Source organism: Cetorhinus maximus, chromosome 14, assembly GCF_964194155.1.
Source record: "Cetorhinus maximus chromosome 14, sCetMax3.hap1.1, whole genome shotgun sequence".
NCBI classification, from domain to species: Eukaryota; Metazoa; Chordata; class Chondrichthyes; order Lamniformes; family Cetorhinidae; genus Cetorhinus; species Cetorhinus maximus.
In genome coordinates, this window is record NC_135892.1 from 70,660,660 (window position 1) to 70,673,873 (window position 13,214).

Sequence of the window (13,214 nt, forward strand, 5' to 3'; positions counted from 1 at the left end):
TACCACATGGTTTATGTAATAATCCAGAAATTATTACCTTTTGAGTTCTGCTTTTTAATTTAGCGCCTAACTCCTCATGCATTCTATGCAGAACCTCTTTCCTAGTTCTACCATGTCGTTGGTACCTACATGGACCACGACAACTAGATCCTCCTCCTCCCACTTTAAGTTCCTCTTCAGCCCTGAGCAGATATCCCAAACCGTGACAGCGGGTAGACAAGGCAGTCTTCTGGATTCTCGCTCTCTGCTGCAGAGAACAGTGTCTATGCCCCTGACTATATTGACCCCTACTACCGCTACATTCTTTTTAACTCCCCCATTTGAATGGCTTCCTGTACCATGGTCAACCTGTTCACCCACATTGCAGCCCGTGCTCTTGTCCATACGAGCTGCAAGAAACTCTAACCTGTTGGTCAGTTGCAAGGATTGAGGCTCCTCCACTCCCACCTTCTCGATCCCTTTACCTGCCTGTCTCACAGTCACATCCCGCTGTCCCTGACCACTAACCAAATCCGATGATGCTAACCTAAAGCGTGTAATACTTTTTGGAACAAAGTGTCTGGGTAACTTTCCCCCTCCCTGATGCGTCGCAATATCTGTAGCTCAGCCTCCAGCTCATTAACTCTGAGCCAAAGCTCCTCAAGCTGCAGGTGCTTATAGCAGATGTGGTTGCCATGGATTGCAGTGGCATCCAGGAGCTCCCACATGCTTTAGCCGTGACACATTACCCTCCTGCCATCTTTATTGTGTTAATTAAATAAATAATTTTTTCTTAATTCATTTATAGTTATCCTCCTCACCGAACTCCCTCACTCACCAAACTCCCCCTGGCATTCCGTGCACTGAAAGCAGCAGTCAGTTCAGTATGTTGCCAGGTCCATAGGACCATGCTTTGAGCATTGACTACTTTGCAACCTGCAACCACTCCCTTGGACTCCCCACCTCCCCCCACAGGGCCTCCTTTCTGCCTTCAACCACCCGACAGTACGTGTGGAGGGTAGAGATAATTGCTGAATCCAGGGCATGGCTTGCAGTGACATGGCTTCTATTTGAGGGTCCAAAACCAATTACCCTGTTGTACATTGCTACAATTTCCCTTTTATAGGGATTGCGCCTATTAAATTGGGGAGGTCGCCTGGAACACATGTTTGCTAATGAATGCTGCTTGGTCCCCTGCAGTGTGCAGTGGACGTCTGTACCGATACGTGTACAGCGGCTGCTCCTTTTGACACGCAATTACGGAAATGGAGTTGCCTTACCCAACCCCTTTTCCAATGGTCATGGGCACACTGAAACACAGCCTTCATGTATCGAAATTGAGGCAATGTAATTCCATGGTCACAGTCTTGAAATCTAGAGAGGGTAGAAGGAAAGATGATTTCCCTAATAGATAGACAATTTATATATGTATATAATTGTAGCCTGAAGGACATACAAACTAAGAATTAAGTAGTGTATTGGCTAAGGAAGGAGTGTTAAAGGAATCTCTTTTGGGGGAAAACTTGCCAAAACAGAATTAAGTGCTTTCATTGCATATACTGATTCATTTCCTTCCTCACACTGGCCTCCAAGTAGTGTCAAAATTATTTTATTTAAAAGACTTGAATTTATTTTGCATGTTTATCTCTGAAAGTTCCCAAAAACACGTTACACTCCATGAATAACTTTGAAATGGAGTGACTGCATTGTAGGTAAATGCAGCAGCCAATTTATGCAAGATACTACAAACTGCTATTGGATGACTGATTGTTTTCTTTGGCGATATTGGCTGAGGGAATAAGGAAAAGGCCAAGGGAACTTCCTGCTCCTCTTGGAATAATGAAATCTTGAATGTTCACCCTGAGCGAAATGACAGGACATGTCCAAAGGATGGCATCTCGGACAATGAAACAATATATCAGCAGAGAGTTGGAATGTCAGCCTTAATTGCAGGGGTGAAGTTCTCTGGTTGTTCTCCCGATCTTCTGTTATAACACTCTTTGTTTGTATTGCTTTTCTGGGGATTCCTCTGCTCATCCTCCACAGAAATTCACACTATATGTTTAAATCCTAAAGTCTTCTGATTTAATTGTGGGAGTGCTATCGACAGCCAAACAGATACAGTAAATCCATACTATAAGATTAGTTTGATCTTAAATCTATCATATCTGATGCTTCTATGGGAAAATAGCTTGTTAGAGCTCACTGTCTGAACTGAAATCAACAATAAACCACTCTGGGTGCATTGCACTAGAAGAATCATAGCCTATTAAGTCAAAGCCTGCAACAGGTGGTGCAAAATGCGTGTTGTGGTTATCATAAGGTAGTTTTTCTTTCTATGGTAGAAAGTATATTGATAATCATTTTTCATCATTGCTTGTAAAACAGGTAGAGAATGAGAAGACTGAAACGAGTGCTCTGAAGCGGGAGCACCAGGGCCTAATAGAGTCATGTGAAAACCTTGAGAAAACCAGGCAGAAGATTTCACATGAATTGCAGGTGAAGGAATCACAAGTTAATTACCTGGAAGGGCAGCTTGCATCAAGCAAGAAACGGATGGACAAACTTGAGCAAGAGAACAAGAGGTAAAGAGATTTTTAATACTGCGCTGAAGGATATAATAACCCATAGTCACACAAAGAATACGAAGGAGGCACTGCTTTGTGCCAAAGGGGTGCAGCACTGCTGGAAACAATACAATCAACTAGGTGACCTAAATCAGACTCCAAGTAAACCTCCACCAATTAACTTTTTTTCCCCACACTAATATAAGACTTTGGAGCATGTCCTCGAAGTTGGAAACACATGATACCTTTTCATTGGTTAAAAATGTGCAGAAGAGTAGCTTAAATGTTCAAATATTTGAATTAAATATTTGAGAAAACCTGGTGCTACAGTAGTTAGCCAGCAGAGGGTGATATTTAAATTCATAAGGCAGCTTGAACTATTTTTGGAATAACAGAACAGATTTTTTTTGCATAAGGTGTGTTTTGTCTAATCTTCTGGCTCTTACTATGAAGATAACGCTGCACTTTAGCTTATCTGGTTAAGTTGGTGAGTGGCTAAGAAGTAAAGACCAGGAAATTCAGAGTTTGTGTTCAGCCAGTTGATCTGTATATATACCAGTAAGGGTGCTACAAATGTCTTCAGTTCTTCTGCAATGAGGAAGGAAAATTCACCACGCTTTCTATTCCTACTTCGTATCCAGTAATCCCTATTGAGAGTGCACGTGCATAGATTTCATGTTGAAGACAGTGTCAGACTCTGCTGTAACGATGTGTGTGGTAAAATAGCCAACTGACTTTCTGTCTTGTTTCAAACATAAATAACAGCTACTTGGGTTAGATACTGAAGGCTAATTAGCTTTTGTAGAACTGTATCCCATCAAGGAGTTGATGTCTTCAGGAGAAAGGAAAGGAGAAAAAAAAGAGGGGAAAAAAAATCACTGTAGTCAAAATAATGTGATCACTCCTGTTTTCCTCAGGGAATTGGGAGAAATATAGGTGCAGGGAATTAATAGACATCTGAAGCTATTGCATAATTATCTTAGTGCCCAAGAAAACTGAAGACAAGTCATTGCGTAACTCGCTATTTACTATATAGACAGGCTGAGCTAGATTTGAAAGACTTTATTAGATGTTGAAATGAAACGTAAGAACTATTTTTGCTTCTGTGAATAAAAGGTCAATTTAGATTAGACTTTCATCTAACAAACTGCACTATTTTTGTTTGATTTTTAAAAAAATATGTAGATACAAGTCCGAACTAAGCCAGCAGACTGTAACGTCAGCCGATGCGCAGTCTAGAACACCACAAAGAAACCTCTCTGGAACTATGACACCAAATAAAAATGTTGCTGGTAAGCTTGGATACAATTACTATTGCCTATTTCATATTAATGTTTTAAAGGTTTAAACATTGCAAAATAAATCAGATGTGGTGGCCTTGGCTAATGGGTAGCACATAGTAAGACAGATGGTTATGCATCAAACCCTATTCAGGACTTGAGCATGTAATCCAGGTTGTCTTTTAGCTGATGGTAAGGCCAATTAACATGCCCTTTGCTGCTGCCATGACTAAGATCTGCCAATATTTGGGATCTTTCTGGTCTGTGCGGTTAGGAATCCCCAAGTGGTGCATTTAAAATGAACAGACACAGCTACACTGCTAATTGGAGAATGCAGTCACTACTGATCTTGCAGAATGTACAAAAGGTTTGAATTTTTTTTGTTAACTTTTGCGAAACAAAATTAGAGGAGTTTATTCGTTACCAAGTCATTTTGATGATTTACTTGTAGATTCAAAACTGGAGGAACTACAGGAAAAATATAGTAAAGAAGTGGAAGAAAGAAGGCGATTGGAAACGGAACTAAAAATAATTCAGACCAAGGTGAGACAAATCTTTTATATCCACTAAAGAGAATATTCTGGAAATACATAGCAGACCTGTTGACATTTAAAAAGATGGGAAAGGTGGTAACTAAACTGAACTGTTCCCAGTTCTGGCTAAAAATGTCTCAACCTGCAATATTAATTTAAATGCTCTCTTTTGAGAAGCTTTTTAGAGCTTTTATTTTCCCTTTCTATCTCTGTTTTGCCCCCTGTTAATTCCTTAGTTTAGTTCAGCATTTTGCTCTGATGAAAGGCCACAGACCTGAAATGTTGATTGTTTTTATTTCAGATTTCCAGCATGTGAAATATATTTTGTTTGATGCTATTTAGAACTATAAGGGTGAAACCTGAATTGGTGGTAATGCAAAATGGGCAATAGTGGATTGTCAAACCATATTACACTTGACCCGATTCTATTCTTCTATTGACTTCAATTGGAAAATAAAATGGGGCTGAGTGCAAAGTGGCGATTCTTGTCAGCTGTTTTTGTGCTACTGCCCAAGGCATGTTTCACCACAGCTTTTCACTTCCATATTAACATATTACAGGTATACCTTAAGGCATAATGTATGTGTAACTTTTCAATCATATAATGACACTAGAATGTGAATAATATTTATATATTCTCTCCTTAAATTTACAAAACTGAGTGACTTTGAGAACTAAAGTATTGGTTTTAATTTTCTTTACTCTTTGAATGATGAGTGCAATAAGTTGTTGATGAATTTGAAAGGAGGAAATATCACCTTATTTTCATCAGGGGCATGCTAACCTCTCTTCCATGTATCCATCTGTAAAGTCACTCTGTTACTCTTCAAAAGCTTCCCTTGCATATGTGAGGTGCAGTTAGATAGAGACTGGTTGCATGGCAAATTCCTTTTTGTTGCATATGAATGCAACACCAACTTTCACTGATGTAGAACAATGTAATACCAAGCTGCAGTTAATACTTTTACACCCTCCCTGTTACTTTTCTCTACCTCCTCTTCTAACCCTGCCCTCCTCCCCCGCTGATGAACTAAATCCATGCAATATGCTCTAGTTATTCCTAAGCAGTCCAGGATAGGAAGAGTGCAGATTTATGGCCGGGCTTTTGGAATAATTTACCTGCATTTAAATTCTGTTTCTCACTAACCCTGCTTTCTAGTTTGCTTTCCAGCTATTAGAAAAGATCTTTTTTGCAACATGAAATGGTAGAATGTCAGTTCACATTCGTAGTTTCCTGTATGGCAGGTTCTGATCTTTGCCATCAGAGAGATTCAGCTGCAAAGCACTTTCGTACAATGAAAGAGATTCATGGATACAGTTAATGTACACCAGTCTCTCACACTTCTCCATTGTAGCATCATATCAATGATCCCATAAAAATATGGGAGATAGTTATGTACAAAAATATGAATTTGGGAAAATAAGGCTACTATTAAATAATTGCCACTATTGCATGGTGTAATATTTGTTAATTAGTAATATGTTTTTATAAAATCAATGGCATTCCATTTTTAAAATGAAAACATGTCTCTGCTACCTATTGTCTCCTTAAACCTTTCCCTTACCTCCAATAAATGTAAGGAGCTCACAGACTTCTTTGTCACCAAGACTGAGGCTATCTATTAAAGTGCTACTCCTGTTTTCGCTCCTCCCCTTTCTGCACACGGCCTGAACCCTTATCTGTCTGGCTTCTCTTCCATATTCCTCCATGCTATCTTCAAGCTGACCTCATCCATCAGACCAACCTTCTGCTCCCTGAACCCCATTCCCACTTAACTGCTGAACACCTAACGTTCATTCCTGATCTCATGCTAACTGACATGTTGAATGGTTCCCTCTCCTCTCTTCTGTGCCTTGTTCCTTTACAAACTGCCCATCATCACCCACCCCAGAAAACCCATCCTCAACTCATCTATCCTTGCATACTACTACCCATCTTCAACCACCCTTTCTTCTCCAATGCCCTTGAATTTTCACATGCTCTTGGTATCAAATCTCAATCTGTGCCTATCTTTCCTGGAGTTGTTTGACTCTCTCTCCAGTCAATTTTCCACCCCTGCCATAGCATTGAATAGCCCTGAGCAAAATCATAAATGACACATTCTGACTGTTCAGTATGGCTCCTCATCCTCCTTGACCTTTCTGCCTAACCAGGGCATCTCTGGCAACAGCTTCTCTTCCAGCCTACCATTGCCTCCAACAACCCTGAGGGAATCTATCCTCTGCTGTTCCTACTTAACTACTCGGTGCACCTTGGTGACACCATCCATGGATATGGGAGTCAGCTTTCATGTGTACATTGATGACACCCAGCCTCTATACCCCCACCACCTCTCTCATCAAGGAATGGTTACGCCTATTAGTGACGTAACCATATTGTGGAAAATGGAGGGCCAAAGGCTAGACAGTTGGAATTTAAAAAGTGGAACTGTAAGCAATGTTTCCTCTAGATTTTTTCATTGTACACAACCTGTTGATTTCAATGCGCAATATTTTTCAATTTTTTTGAGCGTTGTGCATCCACAGCAACTTAAGCAGCACAGCGGTACCTTCTGAGTTGCTGTGCAGCTGCGAGTGTGCACAGCTTACAGGAAACATTGGTTGGCAGTGATTTTAGGCTCAGGGTTTGTCCTAGTATGGACACAGGAGGGAGTATGGCTGTAAGGGGGTAGGGAATGTGACTGGTGAGAGATACAAGGAAGCAGTTGGAGATGCTTGGTCTAATTGAGACCATGGGAGTGGAGGTTATGGGAGTTGAGGGGCTGGCGGTGAGAATGGGTAGAAGAGTTTATATGGGATAAATGTTTAATGTAGACTGGAGGGCAGTGAATTCAGAGGTGAGAAAGCAAGAGAAGTTGAGATGAATTATTGAGGATGAGAAAATGCAATGTGGAAGTTTAAAGAGGATAACTCAGTGCGATATTTGGGTTGGTTGCAGGCAACAACAGTTTTAAAGAAGAGATGAATTGGAGGAACAATGTGAGTTGCTTAAAAGAGGAGAGAGCCAGTGGAGGAGGGGGAGAAACCAAAGTATTAGTTGTGGTAAGAGCCACACCATTGCTGCAGTGGTTTGGCATGGCAAGTGCTGAAAACTCTAGTTTGGTAGGGAGGCTTCACTCAGGGGTAAGATGTTGCCATCCATTCTGGAGGGAGAACAATGATTATTGGTTCAGTGACTGAGTCAAATAGGGTATTGGTAGGTGAAGTGACTGGGATGGGAAAGATTTATGAGGTTAGAAACCTGCAGGCACTGTAGGCATGCAGGTCTACGAGATAGGAGGATGGGGCGTTTGTCATTGAAAATTGTTCATCCTCATCTTTCCATCTTGTCATCGCATATCCTTGTCTATTTCAGTAGCATCCCCCAGTCATCCAAATAACCCCTCATCCTGAACTCTTCATTCTACTAAATCTGGCCTTGTGCAATGCCTCTCTCCTTTCAGTCTACCTTTGGCAGGCCTGCTTTCAGCCACATAGGTCCCACGGTCTGGAATTCCGCCCCTGTCTTTCCATCTCCCTATCCTCCTCTGGGATTCTTGTTAAAATCCACTTCTTTAACTATGTTTTAGCTCCTCCCATGTAGTCTGCTTTGGTTTGGTGTCTTTTTTCGGTTACATCTTTGTGAAGCACTTTGGGATATAGTCCATATTAAAAGCACCATATAACTACTAGGTGGTGTGGTGCCTCGATCTTTCTCTTCCATAATGTAGAAAGACACTTATGCTGGTCCTCTGGATTGTACAGTGGGTTAGCACACTGTTCTGTTTCTTTTGGGACCTGGGTATGTATCCCTGATGACTAAGTAGAAGTTCATAGACTGATAGGAGTGTTCTCAATTTCAGATTAAGGAACATAGTTTTAGTGGAACTTTTGATGGAAAACTCCTTTTTGAACTGAGCTTTTACAATTTTGCAGTTGATCAACCAAACACAGCCTCAAAGCACAATTAGCCATCAGAACATTGCACGGCAGCGATCTTCTTCTGTGTTTCCATGGCAACGAGATCAGACTTCAAGCCAGCAAACCCCCCATTCACTGGAGACCCCGTTGAAGAAGGGTGTTGCCATGAATCTTCAATGGGAGCAGGAAGAAACTCCCTTGAAACACTGTCCTAAGTCGCAGCAAAAGGTCACACACTCTACAGGCTTGTTTAATAACAGTATGGACAATTCCAAGCAAGACGAACAACTGAAATTACAAAATCAAGGTATTATAGTGACCAGAGAATAACAATTGTTCAGAACTAATAATTTTGAAAGAGAAACTGCTTTTAAGCAGAATGAGGAGTACAAGCGGTGATTTTACCTATCTCACTAACAATACTTCTTGATTTGTCCTTCTCTTTTACTTTCAATCATTGTGGTGTGTTGCCGCGTTCTTCAATTTGTCACCTGCTGTTGACATAAAATATTTTCAAGTAGTTCTAGCCCAGACAGCTGCAAAATTAAACTTTCTTTATTCAACCCTAGTAATGTGCCCTGAATAAAACTTTAGAAGTGCACCCTGGACTGCACCAGAGTAAATCTTTTTTATTTCCTGCACAAGCAATATATTGACTGTTAATTATATCCCGATTAGTATTAGTTTTGTACTGTAGCTTTGAATCCTCTTAAGATGTGGATCAAGATACCCAAACTCATTTCATCGAGGATCATTATAACAGACAAAGAGAAAAAAAAACTCCGCATTAGTCAGGATAGGATTTGAATGCAGGCTCCAAGAGATTGAAGAGCAGCGTGACAGCTTATCCAATCCTAAGAAGTCATTATTCAGCAAGTAACGTGTATTTTCCACGTTTTAATCTTTGTATTGATATAAATCTACATCTGTCTAATTCCCCTAGAGGCTTTTTTTGAAAACCAAAATGCTTGTAACTAAAATTGTGTTAGTAGGTTAGTTATCCTGAATTGGATTAAATCAACTAAGTATTTGAGGAACCCTTATGTTTTCTTCACAAGCTACAGCATGCTAATGAGTGTGCTTTTGCCCTGCCAGTAAACTGTGAAGTAATGTACATTGAGCGTTTTTATTTGTGTTATTGTATGTAGCATTACCTTGTCTTTACCCAAATACACTGGGGCCCTGCTATAATGTAGTCCATGGCCACTATATCTTCAGACTGCAATATAGGTGAGACTACATTATAACTGTCATCTGTCTCGATCGACACCCTTCTCAACTTTTCTTCACTTTTAAGCCACCCACAAAGCATTGATTCAACAATCCCCATTCTTTTCAAAATGAATGCTCGCATAGCACTTTCCTTGATCTGATCGATGATTTTCAGCTTATCAGCAATGATATAAGATTTTCTTTTCTATGATTCAGTGGATATGATTTCATTTTAATCATTGTATGGTTATCAGTACAATTACGATTGGCCCATATTTGTGCAAAGGAAAATGGCTTTCAATTATGATGGGAAAATTTCACTGGCTAAGCCCTTAGTCGTGAATCTGACATCTCATTGGCTGGTTCTAAATCTAACTATTATTAAAATAACAAAGTGTAAATGATAATCCAGCAGTTAATAAAGAGCTTAGTTTTGTGAATATTAAGAATCATGTTTATTTAAATTCATATTTCCATGTAAAGTTTGACCTGAAATTAAAAAGTTTGATCAAGTTTCAATTTATTGAATTGCTTGTTGGGTGGCAATAAGTATTATCTGACAGAAACTTTTCATTTGTGGAGCATTCATAGTTCAGCATTGTTTGACACATCTTAGAAAAGACTGGAAAAATACATTCTGAAGTGATAAATTTAATGGAAAATTTTGGGTCCAAAGGCCTGCATTACTCTGAGTTCTGTATTCTCACAGTGACCCAGTGTACTCTGTATTCTTGCAATACTAGCCATTGTATTGCTCTTGAATGAAATAGTTTATTGAAATGTTTCAGGTGAAGTAAACGATTAGTTGCTATACTGCAGCAATATCTAATTTATAGTCTGATGAAAAGCACTCACTTTTTTTTTGAAGAACTGCAAGCTAAAATTTTGGATCTGGAATTTCGACTTCAAGGTCAGGAAAAAGAAATCAAAAATCACATGAACAAGCTACATGAAATTCAATTCCAGTTTGATAAAGCTAAAACAGATCTTTCAGAGAAAGAACGCAAACTGAATAAGTGCAGAGATGAATTGACCAAGGTGACTGCACAGTGTGAACAAGCCAGTAGTAAGGTACAGTAGGATCAATTAATTCACTCTTCCAAAACTATTTTTTCAGACTTGGGTACCAGTATATTCTGTGATTGTAATGTAGCTAATCGGTTTAATTTTATTCAGTCTTTTAATCTGTTAAGTGTGCAGTTTTTGGAATAACTTTATACACTACTCTTTAATGTAAGATACTTGCTTGAAACTGACTTATTCTTCATTCTTATGTTTATATTTTATCTTATGTGATTGTTACATTGAGTCTACTGCACAAAATCAGGCCATTTGGCCCATGCCAATGTTTATGCTCACATGAACTTTATGCCACTCCTGTTCATCTAACTCCATCAGCAAATCCCTTTCTCACATGATTATTAAGCTACCCCTTAAATGAATGAATTATATTTCCCTCAAATACTCCTTGTAGTAGTGCATTCCGCATCCTTGCTGCTCTAGGCAAAGAATTCCCTATTGGATTTATTAGTGACTCATATTTATGACCTCTAGTTTTAAAATCCTTCAGAAGTGGAAATATTTTCTCTATCTCTACCCTATCAAATCCTTTCATTATCTTAATGATCCCTATCAGGTGATTCCTCAGCCTTTTTTCTTGAGAAAAGTCCCCTTGCTGTTTACCTTTTCCTGGTAAGTGTATTCTCCCAGTTCTCGTCGTATCCTTGTAAATATTTTTTGCAGCTTCTCCACCTCTTCTCTATTTTTATAATTTTCTAAAGTTAATATCATATATTTATAAGACCAGAACTGTGCACAGCATGCCAAGTGTGGTCTAACCAAGGTTTGATACAAGTTTAACATAACAACAACATAACTACTGTCCCCTTTCAGCTGATGAATCAGTACTCCTCCATGTTGAACACCACTTGGAGGAAGCACTGAGGGTGGCAAGGGCATAGAATGTACCCTGGGTGAGGGATTTCACTGTCCATTACCAAGAGTGGCATGGTAGTACCATTACTTCAAGTTGGCCGAGTCCTAAAAGACATAGCTTCTAGACTGGATTTTCGGCAGGCGGCGAGAGAACCAACAAGTGGGAAAAACCTATTTGACCTCGTCCTCACCAATCTACCTGTTGCAGGTGCATCTGTCCAAGACTGTAATGGTAGGGGTGACCACCACACAGTCCTTGTGGAGACGATCCTGTCTTCACATTGAAGCTACCCTCCATTGTGTTCTGTGGTACTACCATTGTGCTAAATGGGATCGATTTCGAATAGATCTTGCAACTTAAAACTGGGCATCCATGAGGTGCTGTGGGCCATCAGCAGCAGCAGAATTGTATACAACCACAATTTGTAACCTCTTGGCCTGGCATATCCCCCACTCTACCATTACCATCAAGCCAGGAGATCAACCCTGGTTCAAGTGCCCAGTGGATGATTCCATTTCGGCGGCCTCCTGAGGTCAACAGCATCACAGATGTCAGTCTTCTGCCAAATCGATTCACTCCATGAGATGTCAAGAAATGGCTCAGGGCACTGGATACTACAAAAGCATTGGGCCCTGACAATTTTTCAGCAATAGTACTGGAGAATGACGCTCCAGAACTAGGCTGCACCCCTAGCCAAGCTGTCCCAGTAAAGCTACAACACAGGCATTTACCCAGCAATGTGGAAAATTGCCCAGGTATGTCCTGTCCACAAAAACCAGAACAAATCCCAACCTGGCCAATTACTGCCCCATCAATCTACTCTTTCTTCAGCAAAGTGATGGAAAGTGTTGTTGGCAGTGCTATCAAGCAACACTTGCTCAGCAACAACCTGCTCAGTGACATTCAGTTTGGGTTCCACCAGGGCCTCTCAGCTTCTGACCTCATTGCAGCATGGACAAAAGAGCTGAACTTGACTGCCCTTGACATTAAGGCAGTATTTGACCGAGTGTAGCATCAAGAAGCCCTAGCAAAACTGAAGCCAATGGGAATCGGGGGGGAAAAACTATTCACTGGTTGGAGTCATACCTAGCACAAAGGAAGATGGTTGAGATTGTTGGAGGTCAATCATCTCAGTCCCTGGACATCACTGCAGGAGTCCCTCAGGTTAGTGTCCTGGGTTCAGCCATCTTCAGCTGCTTCCTCAATCACCTTCCCTTCATTATAAGGTAAGAAGTAGGGATGTTTGCTGATAATTGCACAACGTTCAGCACCATTTGCAACTCCTCGGATACTGAAGCAGTCCATGTCCATATGCAGCAAGATCTAGACAATATTCAGGCTTTACCTGATAAGTGGCAAGTAACATTTGTGCCAGGCAATGACCGTCTCCAACAAGAGAGAATCTGACCCATCTCCCTTTGACATTAAATGGCATTACCATCGCTGAATCCGCCACTTTCAACATCCTGGGGGTTATCATTGACCAGAAACTAAACTGGACTAGCCATAGCAATGTGGTTGCAATATCAAGTCAGAGGCTGGGAATTCTGTGGAGAGTAACTCACCTCCTGACTCCCCAAAGCCTGTCCACCATCTACAAGGCACAAGTCAGGAGTTTCATGGAATACTCTCCACTTACCTGAATGAGTGCAGCTCCAACAATTCAAGAAGCTTGACACCATACAGACAAAGCAGCCTGCTTGATTGGCGCCCCAGCCACCATCTTCACATTCACTCCCTCCATCACCGACACACAGTGGCAGCAGTGTGTACCATCTACGAGATCCACTGCAGCAACTCACCAAGG

The 13,214-nt window shown here is 40.6% G+C and overlaps 1 protein-coding gene across 1 annotated transcript in view; it reads left to right on the forward strand.

Annotated features, from left to right (window-relative positions):
• cenpf (centromere protein F) overlaps positions 1-13,214 on the forward strand; it is a 102,362-nt gene that overhangs the window by 17,462 nt on the left and 71,686 nt on the right. The window contains exons 3-7 of the mRNA XM_078557066.1: positions 2,368-2,564; positions 3,732-3,838; positions 4,278-4,369; positions 8,275-8,566; positions 10,340-10,542. Of these exons, the coding sequence (XP_078413192.1) occupies positions 2,368-2,564; positions 3,732-3,838; positions 4,278-4,369; positions 8,275-8,566; positions 10,340-10,542 (891 nt within the window). The remainder of the gene's footprint in view (positions 1-2,367; positions 2,565-3,731; positions 3,839-4,277; positions 4,370-8,274; positions 8,567-10,339; positions 10,543-13,214) is intronic.